The 24,840-nt window shown below is 35.0% G+C and overlaps 1 protein-coding gene across 42 annotated transcripts in view; it reads right to left on the minus strand.

The window, feature by feature from the left end:
• Positions 1–24,840, minus strand: part of RPS6KA6 (ribosomal protein S6 kinase A6) — a 194,351-nt gene that overhangs the window by 119,994 nt on the left and 49,517 nt on the right. For all 42 annotated transcript variants that reach the window (XR_015158377.1, XR_015158376.1, XR_015158375.1 and 39 more), the window contains 3 exons: positions 7,999–8,115; positions 1,528–1,609; positions 697–777 (listed from right to left, as the gene is read on the minus strand). Coding sequence is in view for 34 of the 42 variants with exons in the window: in XM_086386201.1 (XP_086242327.1) it covers positions 697–777; positions 1,528–1,609; positions 7,999–8,115 (280 nt within the window). In the remaining 8 variants the exon portion in view is untranslated. The remainder of the gene's footprint in view (positions 1–696; positions 778–1,527; positions 1,610–7,998; positions 8,116–24,840) is intronic.

Genomic DNA, 24,840 nt, shown 5'->3' on the forward strand with positions numbered 1-24,840 from the left:
TAGGGGTATGGGATTAACAGGTATAAATTACTATGTATAAAATAAATAAGCTACAAGAATATATAGTATAACACAGGGAATAAGAATAAATGGAATATAACCTCGAAAATTGTGAATCACTATATTGTACACCTGAAACATATAATACTGTAAATCAAATAAACCTCAGTTAAAAAAAAAAAAGAATTCTTTGACTCCAAATTCATGTTCTTTCCATTGTACCTATTGCTTTTCACTAGTATTCCTCTCCCTCTAAATATAAGAAAAAATAACTCAAATAGACTAGTATACCATATGGTCCTCTTCAACAGGATGAGGAAATAAGACGAATATGATCATTATGAACATGTAAGAGGAACCCATTCAAACACAAGAATGTTTTGAATAAATTATCACAGTAGTTTATAGCCTAAGATCCCTAGAGGTACAGCCTAGTACAGTACAGAAATTCTACTAGACAAGAGTAGTCAAAAGACACTATCTTGTTACCTTAGACAAGTTAACCAACAAATACAGGAAAAACAACTAAAAGCTGGATATTAATTCTTATTTCAGATAAGTATGTTTTACACAGCTGAAAGTATTGAATCATTCCATATTTATTTCCTGTTCGAAGTATTTATCTTATGTTACATTATTGTCTGAAAGGAAATCTTAGTTCTCTAATTCCATATTTTTTTTTTAAAGATTACATACCATAGTGCAATTTGACAATAAATGGATGATTTACTTCCACCAGTATATCCCTCTCCATCTTTGTCCGAATTCTGTCTCGAACTAAAAATTACAGAAGGTTAGAGTATATTGTTCTTGTATATAATTTCAGTAGAGAGTCCATCAATAATTCACCAAACACAAATATAGAAATTTAAAATATAACTTTGTAAGTGCCTGAATTTGAAGTCAATATTCCTAGGCAGTAATTACCACAGTATAAAAGCTAACAAATTCAGTTTAGATCTAGAGATGGGTTAAGTGCCACAGTGTTATTTGGCGGATAAGCATTATATATTAGTGTTCAAATGAGTTCTCTGATTAAAACTGAGCACAGTGTTATTGTTATCACAGCCTGGAAGACAGTATATATAATTGTATGCAGGTGGCTGTGCCTTCTCAATATGTAATACCAACAGATGGAACAGAAAAAATAAGAATCTTGAAGAAAAAGAATATAGTTTAATAAAACAAGTTCACTTTAAATTAAATAAAATGTATCACTTTTTATCCCATTAATTCTTTTTTACCAGGATACACTCTCACTAAATTAGAGTATATGTCAATATCATTTTTTAAATATAAATTTATTTATTTTAATTGGAGGTTAATTACTTTACAATATTGTATTGGTTTTGCCATACATCAACATGAATCCGCCACAGGTATACACGTGTTCCCCATCCTCAAACCTAGAAATAACAATTACTAATGTTAAAAGGAAACTAAATCTACTCATATAGGCAATACATAGCACATTTCTTCAAACAAGCTTTACCACGTTTTATTTTAATAAGCTTTCTGATCTTCTACCTTTTAAAGAAGCTTTTTTTAACACCTTCATTGCATAGAGTTGTCCAGCATCAGGACCGGTCTTCTTTCTAACGAGAAATACCTAATAAGAGAATTAAAAGTGAAATTCACATCCCAAGCCATTCCTGCTATACATATATATTAGCATATACAAATAGCCTTACATATTCTCTAATTGTATAAAGATATACCTTTCCCTATAAATTATACTTAGTTTACACTTTCTCACTTTCATTCACTTAATCACATGCTCATACATTCCAATGTGGAAAAGAAAATGTAAAAGAACATTTGAGAAGTTTGTGATATAAGAGATAAATAATATAATGAAAGACAATTTGAGCTAAGGGAGCTCCTTATAAGACACAAGCTCCTTTTTGTTTTCTTAATATGGAACAAAAAATCTAATTACTGTTAATTTGACAACTTCATTTCTAGTTTCCTATTGGTCCATTTTATAAGTTACCAGGTATTTTATTTTCTAATAGGGCTTCCCTGGTGACTCAGACAGTAAAGAATCTGCCTGTGATGCAGGAGACCCAGGTCCACACCTGGGTCATGAAGACGAGGAGGAAAATGCAACCCATTTCAGTATTCTTGCCTGGAAAATTCCATGGACAGAGGAGCCTGGAGGGCTACAGTCCATGGGGTCGCAAAGAGTCAGACAAGAATGAGTGACAAAAATTTTCAATTTATTTTCTAATAAGATATTAGAGGCAATTCTTAACTATCTGCTAAGTGAAAGAATCATAATGGTGAATATTTCAATAAAAAAGTGAAAGTTACTGATTAAGCTTAAAGTAATAATTTCTTATATTTTCAAACCAAGAAATGATTCATTATAAGGTAAGTTTTAGAAAGCCTCAGTTATGAAGATAAATATGAGTATATTATAGTTTCATAACAGGTATTTACTATTAAAGGGTTGTTTCCAGTTTTAAATTGGTGTTCACTGCCTCAACCTGCCATCCTCAACTCTAACAAACTCTATTCAAATGCTGATAAATTCAAAATGAGATCAAATTAACTAATTTGTATACCTAAAACTGCAGATTGGAGAGCTTCTAAGTAATTTTTGTCTTCTTCCTATGGTAGAGCTTAAAATTCTTTATTCAAAATATTCTATGTGATAATTATATATCAGCCAACTGGGCAAGTGGGGGGGTTCATTTAATCATTACTTCATTTAATCATTACTTAATCTCTCCTTCTCCTATTCTTATATCAGACCTAAACTCAAGGACCATTTCAGTTTTATAGATTTTCACACTATCTATTGTAGTGCTTCTCATACTTTGTATTTAGACCAACCAGTCTTTTTTTCCCCCTTTCCTCCAAATCCACTGCATACCATTACTTACTATTTCACCAGTGAAAAACCATGGACTTATATGTATTTGTATAGCTGATTTCAGTCTACATCAGTTTCTAAAGAGCAGATTAAATTAACTGCCATAATATACACACAAAAGCTTCAAAGTGAATGGCATTAACCCTAAATACCAGACTTAGTTTTCATTCAATTTTAATGACATGGTCAAATAAATGTTGATAAACAGTTTCCTTTTTTATAATCAATATCAGGTGATCAAGATATTGACAACAAAGGAGTCAAGTCATTTCATGAGTGATGACTCCATTCTTTCTCAAGTTTCTTCCAAGAAAGCATTTCTCAATTATTTTTGGTCTCAAGAATTCTTTTACAAACTTAAAAATTACTGATCACTCCAAAGTACTTTTGTTTTTGTGGGTTATAACTGCTGATATTTACTGTATTAGAAATCACAGCAAAAAATTAACTATGTATTTATTGATTAAAAATAATAAACTAATTACATGTGAATATAAATATTTTTTATAAAAATGAATATTTTTTCCAAAACAAACCAAAAAAAAGAAATCACTGAGAAGACTGACACTGATTTACATTTCTACAAGTCCCTAATATCTGGCTTAACAGAAAATAGTTGGATTCTTTTATCTGCTTCTTCATTCAATCTGTTGCAATTAAACTGCTTTGCTTAAATTATAAGAAGAAAATCAGGCTTCACACAGTTACATATCTGGAAAAGGGAGAAGTATTTTAATAGCCTTTTCATATAATTGTGGTTATTCTTCTTTGATATGACACAAGAATTTGACAAGTAGAAGTTTCTTAAAGATTAGTTGCAGTGAAAAATCTGAAACCACATCAACTAACTGTCCATATTCTTTTACATAATAACCCACTGGTCTATGGGACATGTTGAATGGATTTTGCACTGATGGCTGATTTGATAACATCATGTGTTTGTCAACTAAAAAGCATTGGTTCACTGAGTTATGCAGATCTTCCAAATGTTGACAGTAGCAATCTCATCAGGAAAGTCTTTTGAGTACTGAGAACATGTTGAGCACAGTGGAAAATAAAAATTGGCCAAAATTCTAATTTTTTGCTTTGAAGCTCAAATTTTATCATTGGCTAAAATACTAAGTTGTTTTCCATGAAGGAACAGGTTCACTCTATTCATTTTTGAGGAAAACATCTACCAAATGCCCAAATTTAAGTAATCATAGTTTGTCAATCATTCTTTCATGGAAAAATGACATTTCATGAAAAAAGTGTCTAGTGTAGCTCACAATTCAAAAAACTTCACAAGTATTCTGTCTTGAGACAATCAAATTTTTTGTTGTGCAGCTAAAGTACTTTGGGTACTTCTCATTTCATCCCACAATATTAAAAAGAAGCATACTCAAGGATTGATATTTGATAAATCTAATAACTGTTAACACCTCATCAAAAACATTCTTAAGTAAAACTTGTATTTTTCTAACTATGTGTGGCAGTGAAGGTCATAATGATTACTGATAGCTTAAAATCACTTCCTGGATTGTGCCAAAGTGCAAAAAAATTTACAAATAATATCTTAGCATTATTATAACAGTCTTGTTCTTAAGGACTCCATGAAAGTGTCTTGTGGATGTCCAAGGGTAGTAAGATCACACTTTGAGAACTACTGTTCTAGAACACAGCCTTTAGTGGGGCTGAAAAGAATGGAATACAGAGGGTAAAAAGAGGCAATTAAGGAAGGAAGAAAACAGTAGTCCAGGTTTTCTGAAAAGACACACAAAGCGGCCACTGTTTCCCTATCTCTTAAAACACTCACTAATATCTCAATTTGGCATCTAATAGAAGCCATCATTCACAGTCTCGGGAAGTAATTGTTTATTTTTTCATTACCTGATTTGTTCTTCTCAGGTCTAATGGATGAACTTTCTCAGCATAAGAAAACATCATCTCACTCTACTCTCTTCCCATGATCAACTACAGAAGCTGCATGATTTCAAATTACTGTTATCCAAAAACGTATCTCTCCTGAACCAATACAATATTGTAAAGTAAAATAATTAATTAATTAAAAAAATAAATAAGAGAGGTTTCTTTACAACCACCCTAATCCAATTCTCAGAAATTGTTCAAAAGAGAAATGAATGAGTGAATTACTCCAACATACTTTCTCTCTGTCATATGGACTTCATTAAGAAGTATTTGCTGGCTGAAGTGAAGTGAAAAACTGCACAGTTTTAACACTAACTGGAAAGAAAGGACCAACTGCAAGAAATTTTAAGTTGTAAACACATATACTTAATCAATTACTTAGGAGGGCAAGGGTTTGATATTTTCAAAAATTCATTTTTAAGTCCTATAGTTAAAGGTTTTACTATCACAAAAGCAAAAAAAAAAGGAATGTTAAAATGTATGTTTTGTGTAAATATGACTTGACATGTGAAATATATGAAAGGCTAGTCTAATAATGCCAAAGATGTTTTCATGTGTTTTATTTTATTGTGTTTTAAAATAAATAAGTTATTTAGTATACTTTATTTCAATTCATACATTACTTAGTGTGTTTATTACAGAATCTTATATGCATCTTTTGGTGGCTCAGTGGTAAAGAATCTGCCTGCCAAAGCAGGAGACAGAGGTTTGATCCTGAGGTTGGGAAGATCCCCTGGAGGAGGAAATGACTACTCACACTAGTATTCTTGCCTGGGAAATCCCATGGACACAGGAGCCTAGTGGGCTATAGTCCATGGGGTCACAAAAGAATCAGGCATGACTTAGCAAGTAAACAACAACAACATAAGTAGATTGGTATACTTCATTTCAATCCACACATTACTTGATGTGCTTACTACAGAATTTTATATGCATATTTTATGATAATATGTGCATCTTTAAAATACAATTTTACAACTGATTTTCATAGTATTTTTCCTGATTAAATAGATTGTATAGATATTTAATGTCACAAAGGTTTATATATGCTAAAATATATTTATTGCATTTTAACAATGGAACTTTCATAGGAAATCGTATAAATAAGACTACAGCTCAAAGTTTCTTGGAATTGCTCCTACACTTATCTGATTCACAGCCTTGGCCAAATTCCTGACTAGGTTTGGCATATAACAAGTCCCAACCACACAATGCCTACGCAAATGATGTAATACTGACAAGCAAGTGTTTTCACATCCTAAGAAGGAAAAAATAAGCCACTTCCTTAATATTTCTTCGGTTGATGACCTGCACAAGGGTCACTATTCTGTATTTTAGTATTAGGAATTTTTTAAAAGGGCTTCCATGATATCCTTGTTAAATCAAAGTTCCTGCACAAAGCTGAACGTTCCCTGATTTTTTTAAGGACCACATTGACAACTTGTCAGCATGTTTCTATATTTAGTGTGAAGATGTTATTGAAGATACTTCATTATGTTATACTGTATTTTCTTTATGAAGCTCCATAAGAAAAATTTCTCTGGTCTGTTTGATATATTTCTTAAAGATTCTGTCAATAATCATACAATTAAATGTATCAGCCTCTTTATAATGAGGCCAAAAAATTTGAGGCCATTATACCATGCATTTGTGAACAAGAGAGTTTATTCCTGGCTTCAACTCATCTTTCCTGTTCTAATTTTTCTGCTTCCATCATCATCCCCACTTATTTTTATTTTCTTTAGTATTCATTTATGAAAGCCTTAAATCCTTTCTGGAACAAAGCTGGATATAAATAAATACACATATGGATAAGTATGTGTGTATATCAAATAACAAGACAGATACTTTTAATGGCTTGAAATGTTTGCCTGGTGAGATTTTATTTAAGTCAATATGCAAGCATTTATATATTGGGGATATAAAAGAAAATTCATCTCTGTTCTTCTAAAATTAACATCATAGAAATAGTATGTAAAATATTTTTTTAAAATACTGTACTTTTAGTAACTTTAAAAAATAAAGGTATTCAGTATGCACATGCCTCCTCTACAGGTCAATTCTATAAATACACTCCCCCCACCACACACACAGATACACACATCTGTTAAAAGCTCCTTCTAGTTTTACTCTCCCCCAGCATAACTATTCAAGTCCTGTCTCCTTGTCATCATATACCTCTTGTACCAATTCACTACCAAACAATAATCCACCTCAGTTTGTCCTTTTTGTGTCCTGAAAAATGTTTCTCTATATTTTACATGTTGTATTTTATACTGCACAGATATCAGATTACTTGACAATTAACGTCTACTTTATATTCATCAATGTTACTTTAAAAGTGGTATACACAAACCCGGTGTTCAATAATTGTCTTTCTTTTAAAATATTTCAGAGTATAATAAAGAAGCAATGCTCAACTGCCTTACTTTCCTCTTTGAAACTAAATCTCAGCCACCCTAAAGTTAGAAATTAGTAGTTTTCTCACTATCTTCCTTCCCTTAAACTGCTGTTGTTGCTGTTTCCTACATGCTATTACTTAATACCTGTATGTAATATTTTTCGTATCTTAGATGCTAGGTATACAAAACTCAGGAACCAGATCTACAAACTTCTTTCCTAATAATCATGTATCAGTAAGCACTGAATAACCAATTTTAATAATGAGTGTCAGAGTTTATCCTCCTCAATTTTGCTTTTTCCCTTGAAATTAAAGCCCTTTGAAGGTAGGAGTTTTATATAATCCCTAAATTACCCAGTACTTCCCATAGCTGTACATTCACATATTTTTTATAACAGATGATAAATTAACAATTCATGCATTCATACATGAATTGATACATGCATTCTGACTTCTGTGATAGAGCTAAGGAAAAAATCACCAAGAGAAAGCTGAGATCATGACAGCATGTGAAGAGAGAAAGAAGACCTGTTTTACAAAACTCAAACTTTCTTGATTTAGGCAGCAAATAAATAGCATGTTATATATTGTCCTTGAGAAATCAATTTTTCCAGGGGATTAGAAAACATGACAGAGAAATATAAAGAAATGGGATTTAAAAAACAACAGAAAAGGAGTGAAATTAGACCTTCCTTTGGATGTATCATTTGATAATTTAGAAATGGCAAATTTACCAGATTTCTACCTATGCGTTCAATTTTTTGCTAAATGTTTAAAAGAAAAACAAATGAGGGAAAAAAGCATTCATTACCTTTCCAAAGGATCCCTGACCAAGAACTTTGAGCAACTCAAATTGCGCAGGATCTGCTTTCTCATATCCTTCCTTAACATGATGAGTAATAGGGATTTCTTTAACAACTCCTTCATCCTGTAAAAAGAAATCCAAGCAATACTCAAATATAGTTACAGCATCTTATGATTAGCTCCATTTAGAACCAGAAATCACAACAGAAATAATTTAATGTCTAACTCCTTCAATCTAGCACAGAGTTTAATGGGCTACTGCTGCTGCTGCTGCTGCTGCTAAGTCGTTTCAGTCGTGTCCGACTCTGTGAGACCCCAAAGACGGCAGCCCACCAGGCTCCCCCGTCCCAGGGATTCTCCAGGCAAGAACACTGGAGTGGGTTGCCATTTCCTTCTCCAATGCATGAAAGTGAAAAGTGAAAGTGAAGTCACTCAGTCGTGTCTGACTCCTAGTGACCCCATGGACTGCAGCCAACCAGGCTCCTCCGTCCATAGGATTTTCCAGACAAGAGTACTGGAGTGGGCTGTCATTGCCTACTAGCATCCCCATTTCCTGGGTTTTGTAACACACAGATAACACCACACCTCTATAATTTCATGTAAACAGAAGCATACAAAATCTGTGCTTCAGCTTCTGTTTCAACCAAGTAGAGACAGGAAAAAAAAAAATCAACAACTGAAAGAGTCGCCTTTTAAGACCTTCACAAGTACATGCAGAGAAAGTAAAACACCTTGTAAATTGTGACATGACAAAAACTGTGAACCTCAAGAATTCTTTCATTATAATATTTTAAATAGTCAGTGATATACAAATATTTAAATGTCCAGCTATTCATATCATTGGAAAAGAAACTGGCGTGGATAAACAAAATCTGCAAAGCCCAAACATGTTTCCAGGCCATACGCCTACTTTTATTGAAATTTTACATACACTGATAAATTATATGCCAAATTTCCTACCAACTGGGTCAGGCAGAAGGCATGCCACCCTGGAACTGTTTCTACCCCTTGATATAGGACTCTATATATCAAGACTACACTCAGGTGAACCGTAATTCTAGCCCCCAGCACAGTAGTAAGGATTAAAAAAAAAAACAAATTTTCAGATGTATTACGTATCACAAAATAACAAGAGCTGGGATATATTATCCGAACTTCTGACTGTATAGGGGAGAAAACTGAGACCCACAGAGTTTAAGTTCACATGACTAGTTAATCACGATGTCTAGAAGTCATGGTAGCTTTCCATTATATTGTATTAATTCGGGTCTGGATGGCAAAAATGTTCTCAATCAATTCACCTTTTAATTAACTCATTAACCAATGGTGACTGTGGCCAAAGTGGACAAGAGTATGGTCCCAAGTAAGTTAGGCTTCATGGTAGCTAAAATAACTACCATGTTATATAATCCAACAGAGTAATTTTAGCTTTACGTATTAGGACTCATTAATCAGTCAGAAATGAAGTATCAGTTCTGAAAAATATGCTCCTGCATGTTCCTTTTTTTAAATATTTACTTTTGATTGATGATTGCTTTACAATACTGGTTTGATTTCTGTCATACATCACCATGAATTAATCATAGGTGTACATATGTCCCCTCCCTCTTGAATCTCCTTCCCACTTCCCGTCCATTACCATCCCTCTAGGTTACTACAGAGATCCAGTTTGAGTCCCGTGAGTCATACTGCAAATTCCCATTGTTTATCTATTTACATATGTTAGTGTATATGCATCCATGCTACTCTCCCCACTCACCTCACCTTCTCCCTCTTCTCCCCGACCCTTGTCCATAAGTCTGTTCTCTAGGTCTGGATCTCCATTGCTGCTCTATAAACAGATACGTCAGTACCATCTTTCTAAATTCCATATATATGTGTTAATACATGGTATTTGCTTTTCTCTTTCTGACTTACTTCACTCTGTATAATAGGCTCTAGGTCCATCTACCTCATTAGAACTGACTCAAATGCATTCCTTTCATGGCTGAGTAGTATTCCATTGTATATATGTACCACAGCTTCTCTATCCATTCCTCTGTTGATGGACTTCTAGGTTCCTTCCATGCCCTGGATATTGTAAATACTACTGCAATGAACACTGGGATACATGTATCTTTTTCACTTTTGGTTTCTTCAGGGTTCATGACTAGAAGTGGTATTGCTAGGTCATATGATGGTTTTATTCCTAGTTTTTAAAGAATCTCCATACTGTCTTCCATAGTTGCTATATCAATTTACATTCTCACCAGCAGTATAGGAGGGTTCCCTTTTCCCCACATCCTCTCCAATACTTGCTGTTTGTGGGTTTTTTTTTTATTATGGCCATTCTGTGTGGTGTGAGGTGATATCTCATTGTAGTTTTGATTTGCATTTCTCTAATGAGTGATGTTGAGCATCTCTTCATGTATTTATTAGCCATTTGTATGTCTTCTTTGAAGAAATGTCTAGTTAGGTCTTTTGCCCACTTTGATTGGGTTGTTTGTTTTTCTGGTATTTACCATTGCAACTAAAAGAATAAAATATCTAGGAATAAACCTATCCAAGGAGACAGAAGAACTATATACAGAAAACTATAAGACACTGAGGAAAGAAATCAAAGATGATATAAACAGATGGAGGGATATTCCACGCTCCTAGGTTGGAAGAATCAATATTGTGAAAATGACTATACCACCAAAAGCAATCTACAGATTAAATGCAATCTCTATCAGATTACCAATGTCATTTTTCACAGAACTAGAACAAAAAACTTCACATTCATATGGAATCATAAAAAACCCCAAATAGCCAAAGAAATCTTGAGAAAGAAGAATGAAACTAGAAGAATAAACTTATCTGATTTCACACTATACCACAAAGCTTCAGTCATAAAGACAATATGGTACTGGCACAAAACCAGAAGTACAGACCAATGGAACATGATGGAAAGCCCAGAGATCACCTCATGCACATATGGGCACCTTATCTTTGACAAAGGAGGCAAGAATATACAATGGGAAAAAGACAGTTTCTTCAATAAGTGGTGCTGGAGGACCTGGACAACTATGTGCAAAAAAATGAAATTAGAATACTTCCTAATACCATACACAAATATTAACTCAAAATGGATTAAAGCCTTAAATGTAAGACCAGAAACTACAAAACTCTTATAAGAAAACATAGGCAGAACACAGTATGACATAAATCATAGCAACATCCCTTATGACCCACCTCCTAGAATAATGGAAACAAAAACAAAAACAAGTAAGTGAGATCTAATTAAACTTAAAAGCTTTTGCATAGCAAAGGAAATTAAACAAAGTGAAAACACAACCCTCAAAATGGAAGAATAGCAAACGAAACAACTGACAAAGGATTAATTTCCAAGATATACAAGCAGCTTGTTCCTGGATGTTTCTTATACATCAAAAGAGTATTTCACAAGACACTTTTAAGTAGCTATGAGAGTGAGTTTCCTCTTTGAAAAGGGGTCTTTTCTGTAAAAATGTTAAGGACTTTTTTTAATGCAAATACATATGTTTTGTAACTGACATTTTGTAATTACATTAAAGTATGGCATATCTTTATGCATCTTTGCAATATATGTATACCAAAAGCAACATCAAATTGCATACTCATTAATACTACAATTAGCTGATTTTATACCATATATTATGAATGCAGTAAAAGTCTTCAAAGTATGGACTGTAACAAAAACATAATTTATTGGGAGTTTTCTCCAGTGGAAAGAACACTGGTGGAAAAGTCACAGACTAAGTTTTGCTTCTAGCTCTGTCATTCATAAGCTAAGCAACCTTGGCCAAATCACAAACCACTCTACCTCAGTGTTCCCACATAACAAAAATTACATTAGATTGTTCTTTAAGGTCCTCTCCAAGTCTGTGATATTATATTGAACACAATACAATATTTTTATGTTTAATAAGGCACTTCAGCTTCTGCCACCTTTACAATCATCATTAAAACCTGGGTCATAACATCATTTTTAAAAAATGTTCAGAGCTAAGAAACAGCTATACTCTATCTTACTTAGTTTCACCAAAACTAAGCAAGTCTTTGAATGGAAATGTCTGTCTAATGCCTCTTCTAATTAAAATCCATATATGCCTACCATTTAAAAATGCAATATGTCCTTCGATTTTTAGCAGTATTACACAATAAAATTTCTGACATGAAAATGCTCTAGATTAGCAAAGACTTTTCCCAATAGACAGCCACCATATAACTAACAGCTTATTACCTTGTCTTACCCACTAGACAGTGAGCTTCCTGTATCCGGTAATATCACATTCAACTCTGCATTCTTAATGCTTAGCACAATAATTGTTTGACCTTATGGGAGTGGACAGTCCAAAACAATCCAACCAATTTCATAAAATGGGAATGGAAAAAAACTTACTTTTAAGAAGAAAGATTTTAACTTTGTAAAGGTAAAATCAGTAAGAATCTTCAAAATTATCTTTAATTACCTTTTAAAAAAACAGAAAAATATGTATGAAGAATTTATTTTTTAAAATACATAAAGGAAATGGGGAAACAGCAGATTCATTCAGAATAATGGAATTATGTCAAATTTGAATAGAACTGACTTTGTGATAACAATATATTTCAATTTAATAATATAAACATTTTTTCATTAGAGTGTGAGGAATATAAATAATTTTCCATATTATTCATGATCAGTATTTTTTTTTTGGCCAGGTCATGTGGCATGTGGGATCTTAGTTCCTCAACCAGGCATTGAACTCATGTCCCCTGCACTGGAAGCATGGAGTCTTAACCACTGGACCATCAGGGAATTTCCCATGATTCATATTTTTATTATACTGTGCTATACTCAACATAAATAAAGGGCATAATGACCCCAGAATCTGTACTTTTAAAAATTGCTGATATTAACTTATTGACTGGCCATCTGCCTTTTATAGATATATGTTCCCAGACAAATAGCTATAAGTATTAATTACTAAATTATGGCTAGTTTGCCTTTTAGACAGTAATTTACAAATGTTTTAGTTTTTTAAAAAATTACTTTTAGAGTATTTATTCAATACACAAGTGTGGGTCACACCCTAAGAGATTATGGTTCATTAGAACTAAAAAGGGAATTCAGGCATATGCATTTTTTAAGGCACTCCCCTGGAGGATGAAATGGCCACCACTCCAGTATTCTTCCCTGGAGAATCCAATGGACAGAGGAGTTCAGCAGGGGTTACAAAGAGTTGGACACGACTGAGCAACTGAGCACCAAGATATATATAGTTAGATAACATGTGCACAAAAATACACACACACACACAATTGGCTAATTACTACAAAATTATTTTAGTAACTGTATGCAACAAGCTTTTTGGCTTTGTCAAATTATCTCTACCCTTCCATGTCATCACTTCCAATTCCGGTCTTTCTTATTTCATCTGCTCCCTGCCCTATTATTGTCTATTACCCAACACTTCTCAGCTTCCCCAAGGTTACATTTATTAATGCTCACTATTTAAATGTTCTCCCCCCCGCCATCTTCAACCCTCCTTCCTTCCTCCACCTCACTTTTCTTCTGGTTCTATACCATTCTGAAAGCTTGAGAGTGGCAGCAATTTAACACAAAATAAGGTAGTAATGAACTTATCAGTGATCCATTTTTTTCCTAAGAGTGAATCATCTTTGAAAAAAATTTTCCTATCTTGGTATAATAATGTTGTATTATTATTATCTTATCTTCTCATGATACTTAGCTTCTCATAATACTCTTTTATTCTTTATTTACTCACTCAAAAAAATCAAGAACACTCATAAAGCACATGCTATGCATTAGTTACTAAGCTATATACTGGGACTTGAGGACTTGAGGAAAGCGAATGCTATCAGAAATATCATTTTCCTTAACAAGACAAAAAGGTATATAATATTTAATGGGCTGAAACATGGCCCCTCAAATACATATGCTGAAGTCCCACAGTACCTCAGAATGTAACTGTATTGGAGATAGGGTCTTTAAAGGTCAATAGGGTGGGCCTTAGTCCAATATGACTGGTGTTTTTATAAAAGGAAGAAATCAGGGCACAGATACACACACAGGAAAAAGCACGTGAAGGCACAGGGATCTACAATTCAAGACAGCTGTCTACAAGTCAAGCAGAGATGCCTCTGAAGAAACCACTCCTGACAACATCTTGAACTTATAGTCTCCAGAATTGAAAGAAAACAAATTTGTTGTTTAAGTCACTTAGTATGTGGCACTTAGTTATGACAGCCCTAGAACACTAATATACAGCACCTAATTTTAGTTAATCTGCATAAAAAAAGTTGGTAATGCAAAATTAAGATTTAATAACTTTGAAATAGGGACTACTATTCTTTCCAACATCAAATGACAAATTTTAGGCAAGGATAATTATGAGTTAGAAATTTTTTTTTGGAACATCGTAGTGATTATTGATAAACAGAAAAACTATAAAGGTTCAACTGCAAGCAAAATAGTATGTTCTGACATTTAAAATTTGTGATCATGTTTTTCAATTTAGGGAGCCAACAATGTTTTAACACTGGAAAAACATACTGATAAAGTATAAAGCAAACTACCAAATACACTACTGCTCCATTTTTTGACAACTGATTTTACTAGGAGGAAGAAATCACATGTTAATCAGAAGGAGAAAGATCTGATAACAATCTATTAGGAAACCATACTTCTATTACAACAGTTTCATAGGACTGTGGAACTGAGCATTGATATCTCCAAAAAACACATCAAAACAAAAGAAGAGAGATTTTTAAAGTCTAAATTTGGGGTTTTAATGTAATAAAGCAACATCCACTTGTTTGCTTTATTGGTGGGTTGATAGGCTAGTTTGATCAATCTGAAATTTCAAGAAGCACTTAAACTACAGATCTGTTAAAACATACATGCAGAAATCTGGAAAAGAATCTTGATGTACCCTTGTCACAGAGTGAATAATCCAGGATCACTGTAAACCAAATCAAGTATCATCATACTTTGAAATAAGAATAACAGCAAAAATGTAAATGTCAAAACACCACTAGAGTGGACTAAAACAGATCAGATGATGTACATGTTGGAAAGTAATTGTAGAATACTTAGCCTTGCAAAATTGTATCAATTTGTATTGGTGACTGAAAAACAAGTGTGGCAAACTGGTTCCCACCTAGGTCAGTTTATTCTACTTTTTTTATTAGAATTGGCTCTTTAGTTCCCTCATACATAAAATGGGAATAACCCTGCCCAAACCATTTCAGATCTTGGTTATAAGATTCAACTAAGAAGTTTGAAAACCACAAAACATCTATAACAATTAAAGTTATTAAACTTATTTGTACTATTAACCTTTGCATACCTCATGGTGCAGCATGTTACTCCACCTTACAGTAGTTGGCCATTAGCATTTAGTTGAACCGTAATTTTCTTTAAGAGTTTTGTGAGTTTGTAGTATAGTGGCTCCATTAAAAAAAAAAAAAAAAGGTGGGAGGGGAATATATGAATAAAAAGCAGAAGCAAGCATCAACTTTGAAAGGGAAATACTGAAGCACAACAAAGCTCAATGGAAAGATAAACAGAAGAAGGAAAAACAAACCATATAGGAAAAAGGCACTTCAACTTAACATATTCCCCACTTATGGCTACATATAAGTTTAAGTAAAACACACTTCTGAGAGAGTATTTAAAGGATTCTTATAAGAGAAACATGTCAATAATGGTTTTTAAAATTAGAAATTAGGGCTTAAAAATATCAGGAATCAGTTTTGTCCTTTTGAATATATATTTTCAGTTAAATGTAACATCTACATCTCTGTAATAAAAATGTAAATCAATTTAAAGTCTTTTGAAAAGGGGGGATTAGCTCAAGATGGAAGAGTAGAAGGATTACTCTCACCCTTCCTGTGAGAGCACTGGAATCACAACTAACTGCTGAACAACCATCAATACAAAAACGTTGGAACCTACCAAAAAAGATACCCAAAAACAAAGGAGAAACCACAGCAAAATGGAAGGAGGGACACAATCACAACAGAATCAAATCCCATACCCACCAAATGCGTGACCCACAAACTGGAAAACAATTACACCACAGAAGTTCTCCCACTAGAGTAAAGGTTCCCAGCCCTCTGTCAGGCTTCCCAACCTGGGTTCAACAATGAGAAGAGGAATCTCCAGCATCTGACTTTGAAGGCCACTGGGATTTGACTACAGGAATTCAGCAGGACAGGGGAAAACAGAAATTCCACTCTTAGAGGGCACACACAAAGTCTTATGTGTACAAAAGGTAATAACCCCATAAGGGACCAGGTCAAACTGATCTGCTAGTATTAGAGGGTCTCCTGCAGAGGTGAGGGGTGGCTGTGTCTCACTGCAAGGACAAAGATGCTAATAGCAACAGTTCTGGGAAAGATTCACTGGCATGAGCCCTCCTGAAGGGCACCATTAGCTCCATCAAACAACTTGTAGGCTCCAGTGCTGGGCAGTGTCAGGCCAAACAACCAACGTGAAGGGAACAAAGCTCCAGTCATCAGCATACAAGCAGATTAAGGTTCTACTGAGTACAGCCTTACCCAATAGGGAAACAAAACCCAACTGTACCCACCACCAGACCCTCCCATTAGGAAGATTCCACAAGCCTTTTATATAGCCTCATCTATGAGGAAACAGACACCAGAAGCAGAAGAACTACAATCTTGAACTCTGTGGAGCAAAAACCACAACTGAAGTGAGTTAAACAAAATGAAACGGCAAAAGATTATGTCCCAGATGAAAGAACAATATAAAACCCCAGTAATCAACCAAGCGAAGTGAAGACAGGCAACATTCTGGAAAAAGAATTCAGAAAAATGATAGGGAAGATGATCCTGGATCTCAAAGAAAGAAGGCAAGGACTGGGAAGATGTAAAAAATGCTCAAAGACCCAGAAGAACTAAAGAACAAACAAACAGAGATGAACAACACAATAACTGAAATGAAAAATACTTTAGATGGAATCAATAACAGAATAACTGAGTCAGAAGATAAGTAACCTGGAAGACAGAATGGTAGAAATTATTGTCATGAAACAGAATAAAGAAAAAAGAATGAAAATAAATTAAGACAGTCTAAGACACCTCTCGGAGAAGGCAATGGCATACCACCCCAGTACTCTTGCCTGGAAAATCCCATGGATGGAGGAGCCTGGCAGGCTGCAGTCCATGGGGTCGCTAAGAGTTGGACACAACTGAGCGACTTCACTTTCACTTTTTCACTTTCATGCATTGGAGAAGGAAATGGCAACCCACTCCAGTGTTCTTGCCTGGAGAATCCCAGGGGTAGGAGAGCCTGGTGGGTTGACGTCTATGGGGTCACACAGAGTTGGACACGACTGAAGTGACTTAGCAGTAGCAGCAGCAAGACACCTCTAGGACAACAGTACACACACCAACATTCACATTAGGAGGGTCCAAGGAGAAGGGAGAGAGAAGGACCTGAGAAAATGTCTGAAGAGATAATAGCTGAAAACATCCCTAACATGAGAAAGAAACAATCACCTAAGTCCAAGAAGTGCAGAGTCCTAAGCAGGATAAATCCAAAGAGGAACATGCCAAGATACACAATAATAAAATTGACAAAAATTAAAGACAAAGAAAAAATATTAAAAGCAACATGGGAAAAACAAAAAATAACATACACAGGAACACCGATAAGGTTATGAGCTGATTTCTCAGCAGAAACTCTGCAGACCAGAAAGGAGTGGCAAGATATATTTAAAGTGATAAAAGGGAAGAATCTACAACCACGAATACTGTGTTCAGCAAGGCTATCATTCAGATTTGATGGAGAAGTCAAAAACTTTTCAAAGAGCAAAAGCTAAGAGAATTCAGTACTACCAGACCAGCTTTGCAACAAATACTAAAGGAACTCCTCTAGGTGGGGAAGAGACCAGCAACTTAAAAAACTTTGTACACATATAGACTGCTATATCAAAACCTCATGGGAGCAGCAAACCCAAAAACTACAATAGATGCACATATATAAAAGAAAAGGCAACCCAAGCATAACACAAAAATGACCATCAAACAAAAAGAGAAAAGAATAAAACAGGAGAAGAAAAAGACCTACAAAAACAAACCCAAAACAATTAAGAAAATGACAGCAAGAAGATACATACCAGTAATTACCTTAAAGGTAAATGGATTAAGTGCTCCAGCCAAAAGACAGAGACCAGCTGAATCAATACAAAAATGAGACCTGTATATATGCTGTCTACATGAGACAGACCTACCTCAGATCTAGGGACACGTACAGACTGAAAGTGAGGGGACAGAAGAAGGTAGTCCATGCAAATGGAAATCAAAAGAAAGCTGCAGCAGCAATACTCATAGCAGACAAAATATACTTTAAAATGACTATTATAAAAGACAAAGAAGGACATTACATAATGATCAATGGATCAACCCAAGAAGAAGATATAAGAGTTGTAAATATATATGCACTCAACATAGGAGTACCTCAGTGTATACAGCAAATACTAACAGCCATAAAGAGAGAAACTGACAGTAATACAATGATAGTAAGGAACTTTAACACACCACTTTTATCAATGGACAAATGATCCAGACAGAAAATAAGTAAGGAAACATAGGCCTTAAATGACACATAAGACTAGATAGACTTAACTGATACTTACAGAACATTCAATTTAGAAGTAGCAGAATACACATTCTTCTCAAGTACACAGGGAACATTCTCCAAGACTGACTACCTGTGGGGCCACAAAGTGAGCCCTGGTAAATTTAAGAAAACTGCAAGCATATCAAGCATATTTTCTGACCAAAACACTATGAGATTAAAAATAAACTACAAGAAAAAACCTGTAAAAAATCACAAACACCTGAAGGCTAAACAACACGCTACTAAATAACCAATGGATCACTGAAGAATTCAAAGAGGAAATCAAAAAACACCAAGAGACAAATGAAAATGAAATCACAACAATCCAAAACCTATGAGATGCAACAAAAGCAGTTCTGAGAGGGAAATTTATACCAATAAACGCTTACCTCAAGAAACAAGAAAAATCTCAAATTAATAACCTAACCTTACAACTAAAGCAAGTAGAGAAAGAACAAACAAAACCCAAGTCAGTAGAAGGAAAGAAATCATAAGTTTAGAATAGAAATAAATGAAAGAGAGACAATGAAAACAATAGGAAAGATCAATGAAACTAAGAGCTGGTTCTTTGAAAAGATAAAACAAAATTGTTAATCCTTTACCGGGATCATCAAGAAAAAAGGGGAGAGGATTCAAATCAATAAAGTTAGAAATGAAAAAAAAGAGACTACTACAAATAAATATGTGCTGATAAACTAGACAAACTAGAAGAAAAGGATAAACACTTTTGACAAAATTCAAAATCCGCTTATGATCAAAACTCTCAAGAAAGTGGGCAAAGGGAATATATCTCAACATAATAAAGGCCATCTACAACAAACCTACAACTAACATTATACAACTAAACCTACAACTAACATCATACTCAATGATGAAAAGCTGAAAGTTATTTTCTCTAAGATCAAAACAACACAAGGATGTCCACTCTCAGCACTTTTACTCAACATAATTTTGGAAGTAGTAGGTAATGCAATCAGAGAAGAGAAAGAAAGAAAAGGAATCCAAATTGGAAAAGAAGTAAAACAGTCACTATGTGCAGATGACATGATACTATACATAGAAAAGCCTAAAGACACTATGAGAAAACTGTTAGAACTCATCAATGAAATTGGTAAAGTTGCAATTTACAACAGAATGTGGCATTTCTATACATTAACAATAAAAGGTCAGAAAGAGAAATTAAGGAAACAATCCCATTTAGCATTGAAACAAAAAGAATAAAATGCCTAGGAATAAACCTACCTAAGGAGACAAAAGACCTGTACTTCTAAAACTATAAGATGCTAATAGAAGAAACAGAAGATAGCACAAACAGATGGAAAGAAAAACCATGTTCTTGGACTGGAGGAATCAATACTGTGAAAATGACTATACTACCTAAGGCAATCTACAGATTCAATGCAATCCTTAAGAAATTACCAATGGCATTTTTCACAGAACTAGAACAAAAAAAAATCATAAAATTTGTATGGAGACACAAAAGACCCTGAATAGCCAAAGGAATCCTGAGTGATGGTGGGGGGTGGTGGGGGTGGGAGGACCTTGACTAATCAGGCTCCCTGGCTTCAGACTATATTATAAAGTTATAGTCACCAACACAGTATGGCACTAGAACAAAAACAGACATATAGCTCAGCAGAATCAGATTGAAACTCCAGAGATAAACCCACACACCTACAGTCAATTAATCTATGACAAAGGAAGGAGTCAAGATTATAAAATGGTGGAAATACAGTTTAATCAACAAATGATGCTGGGTAAGCTGGAAAGCTATATGAAAAAACTGAAATTAGAACTTCCTTTAATACCATACACAAAAATAAGCTCCAATTTTAATTTAATATCTAAATGTGAGACCGGACACCATAAACCACTTAGAAGAAAACATAAGCAGCACACTCTCTGACATAAATTGAGCAATGTATTTCAATCCATCCCCAGAGCAATAAAAATAAAAACAGAAATAAACAAATGGGGCCTAATTAAATTCAAAAGCTTTTAAACAGTGAAGGAAATCATAAACAAAACAAAAAGACAACCCACAGATTGGGAGAAAATATTTGCAAATGATTTGACTGACACTGCATTTGTCTCCAAAATTTATGAACAGCTCATGGAGCTTAGCATCATGGAAACAAACAACCCAAACAAAAAATGGGCATAATACTTAAATAGATGTTTTTCCAAAGAAGACACACAGATGATCAAGAAGCATATGAAAAGATGTTGAACATTGCCATTTATTAAAGAAATGCAATTCAAAACCACAATGAGTACCAACTCACACCAGCCAGAAGGGCTATCAACAAAAAATCTACAAAGAGTAAATGTTGCAAAGGGTGTGGAGAGAAGGGAATCCTCGTACACTGTTGGTGGGAATGTAAATTAGTATAGCTATTATGGAGAATAGTATGGAGGTTCCTTCCAAAACTAAAAATTAAGGTAACATATGACCCTGAAATCCCACTGCTGACCATATATCCAGACTAAAACATGACCCAAAAGGATATGTGCATCCCACTGTTCATTGCAGTACTATTTACAATAACCAAGACATGGAAGCATCCTAAATACCCATTAACAGAGGAATAGATAAAAGAATGAAATAATGCCATTTGAAGCAACATGGATGGACCTAGAACTTTTCATACTGAGTGAAAAGTCAAACAGAGAAAGAGAAATATCATATGATATTGCTTATAAGAAGAATCTAAAAAGAAATGATACAAATGAATTTACAAAACAGAAACAGACTCACAGATTTAGAGAAGGAGTTTATGGTTACCTGGACAGAAAGGCTCCTCTGTCCATGGGATTTCCCAGGCAAGAATAATGGAGTGGTTTCCATTCCGTTTTCCAGCAGATCTTCCCAACACAGGGACTGAATCCATGTCTCTTACATATCCTGCACTGGAAGGCAGGTTCTTTACCAGCTGAGTCACCAGGGAAAGGGTGAGGAAAAGGGATAGTTTGGGCCTTTGGGACTGAGATGTACACACTATCATATTTAAAGTAGATAACCAACAAGGACCTACTGTATAGCACAGGGAACTCTTCTCAATATTATGCAACAACCTAAATAAGAAAATAATAGACATATATGTGTGTATGTATATAGATATATAGATATACATATAGACATATAGATACACATATACAAATAGCTGTGAAAAGAATAGAAACTAAAGGCAAAGGAGAAAAGGAAAGATATACCCATTTGAATGCAGAGTTCCAAAGAATACCAGGAGAGATATTAAAGCCTTCCCCAGTGATCAATGCAAAGCAATAGAAGAAAACAACAGAATGGGAAAGACTCGAGATCTCTTCAAGAAAATCAGAGATCCCAAGGGAATATTTCATGCAAAGATGGGCACAATAAAGGACAGAAATGCTATGGACCTAACAGAAGCAGAAGATATTAAGAAGAGGTGGCAAGGATACACAGAAAAACTATATTAAAAACATCTTCATGACCCAGATAATCACAATGGTGTGATCACTCATCTAGAGTCAGAATCCTGGAATGTGAAGTCAAGTGGGCCTTAGGAAGCATCACTATGAACAAAGCTAGTGGAGGTGATGGAGCTATTTCAAGTCTTAAAAGATGATGCAGTGAAACTGCTGCACTCAATATGCCAGCAAATTTGGAAAACTCAGCAGTGGCCACAGGACTGGAAAAGGTCAGTTTTCATTCCAATCCCAAAGAAAGGCAATGCCAAAGAATGCTCAAACTACTGCTAATTGCACTGATCTCACACGCTAGTAAAGTAATGCTCAAAATTATCGAAGCCAGGCTTCAACAGTACATGAACCGTGAACTTTCAGATGTTCAAGCTGGTTTTAGAAAAGGCAGTGGAACCAGAGATCAAATTGCCAACATCCAACATGGAAACTGCCAACATGGAAAAAGCAAGAGAGTTCCAGAAAAACATCTATTTTTGCTTTATTGACTATGCCAAAGCCTTGCACTGTGCAGATCCCAACAAAATGTGGAAAATTCTTCAAGGGATGGGAATACCAGACAACCTGACCTGCCTCTTGAGAAATCTGTATGCAACAGTTAGAACTGGACATGGAACCAACAGACTGGTTCCAAATCAAGAAAGGAATATATCAAGGCTGTATATTGTCACCCTGCTTATTTAACTTATATGCAGACTACATCGTGAGATATGCTGGGCTGGATGAAGCACAAGCTGGAATCAAGATTGCTGGGAGAAATATCAATAAACCCAGATATCCAGATGACACCACCCTATGGCAGAAAGCGAAGAAGAACTAAAGAGCCTCTTGATGAAAGTGAAAGAGGAGAGTGAAAAAGTTGACTTAAAGCTCAACATTCAGAAAACTAAGATCATGGCATCCGGTCCATCTCCTCATGGCAAAAAGATGGGTGAACAGTGGAAACAGTGACAGACTTGATTTCTAGGGGCTCCAAAATCACTGCAGATGGTGACTGCAGCTATGAAAATAAAAGACGCTTGCTCCTTGAAAGAAAAGTTATAACCAAACTAGACATCATATTAAAAAGCAGAGATATTACTTTACCAACAAAGGTCCATCTAGTCAAAGCTATGGTTTTTCTAGTAGTCATGTATGGATGTGAGCATTGGACTATGAAGAAAATTGAGTGCTTAAGAATTGATGCTTTTGAACTGTGGTGTTGGAGAAGACTCTTGAGAGTCCCTTGGACTGCAAGGAGATCCAACCAGTCCATCCTAAAGAAAATCAGTCCTGAATATTCATTGGAAGGACTGATGCTGAAGCTGAAACACCAATATTTTGGCCACCTGATGCGAAGAACTGACTCATTTGAAAAGACCCTGATGCTGGGAAAGATTGAAGTTGGGAGGAGAAGCGGATGACAGAAGATGAGATGGTTGGATGGCATCCCTGACTCAATGGACATGAGTGTGAGTAAACTCTGCAAACTGGTGATAGACAGGGGGGCCTGGTGTCCTGCAGTCCATGGGGTCACAAAGAGTAAGACATGACTGAGCAACTGAACTGAACTGAAACATCTATATGTATATGTATGTGTGTATATATATATATGTGTGTGTGTGTGTGTAACTGATTCACTATACTGTACAGCTAAAACTATCAAAACATTGTTAACCTACTATACTCTAATATAAAATAAAAAGTTAAAAAAGATTCAGAGACTAAAAATATTGCTGAGTTTGTGCTAATGAAATCAACAAATCATCACCTTTGGAAATTCCTAGAATACTATTCTATGCTATGCTAAGTCTCTTCAGTCGTGTCCAACTCTGTGTGACCCCATAGACAGCAGCCCACCATGCTCCTCCGTCCATGGAATTTTCCAGGCAAGAGTACCGGAGTGGGGTGCCATTGCCTCCTCTGTCCTAAAATACTAGTAGCATTAAAAATACGTATTTTATTTGAGAGAATAATAAGCATTCCATACAAACTTTAAGAGAAATGCAAATAAAAACTACAATGTGGTGTCATCTTACACCAGTGAATGGCCATCATCAAACGTTCTACAAACTATAAATGCTGGAGAGGGTGTGGAGAAAAGGAAACCCTCTAAAACTGCTGGTAGGAATGCAAACTGGTACAGTCACTATGGAGAACAGTGTCGATATTCCTTAAAAAACTGGGAATAGAACTGCCATACAGCCCAGCAATCCCACTGGTGGGCATATACTCCAAGGAAACCATCACCAAAAGAGACACATGTACTCCAGTATTCATTGCAGCACTATTTATAATAGCTAGGACATGGAAGCCACCAAGATGTCCATCGGCCAATGAGTGGATAAGGAAGTTGTACATATACACAATGGAATATTACTCAGGTATACAAAAGAATACACTTAAGTCAGTTCTAATTAGGTGGATGAACATAGAGCCTATTATACAGAGTGAAATAAGTCAGAAAGAGAAAGACAAATACTGTATATTAATGCATATATATAGAATCTAGAAGGATGCTACTGATGATCCTATGAACAGGGCAGCAAAGGAGACACAGGTGTAAAGAACAGACTTTTGGACTCTGTGCAAAAAGGAGAGGGTGGGATGATTTGAGAGAATAGCATTGAAACATATACATTACCATATGTAAAATAGATGACCAGTGTGAGTTCGATATTTGAAGCAAGGTACCCAAAGCCAGTGCTCTGGGACAACCTAGAGGGATAAAGTGGGAGGGATGTGGGAGGATAG

Source organism: Bos grunniens, chromosome X (genome assembly GCF_055505025.1).
Source record: "Bos grunniens cultivar Pamir isolate PY7600 chromosome X, Bosgru_T2T1.0, whole genome shotgun sequence".
Lineage (NCBI taxonomy): Eukaryota > Metazoa > Chordata > Mammalia > Artiodactyla > Bovidae > Bos > Bos grunniens.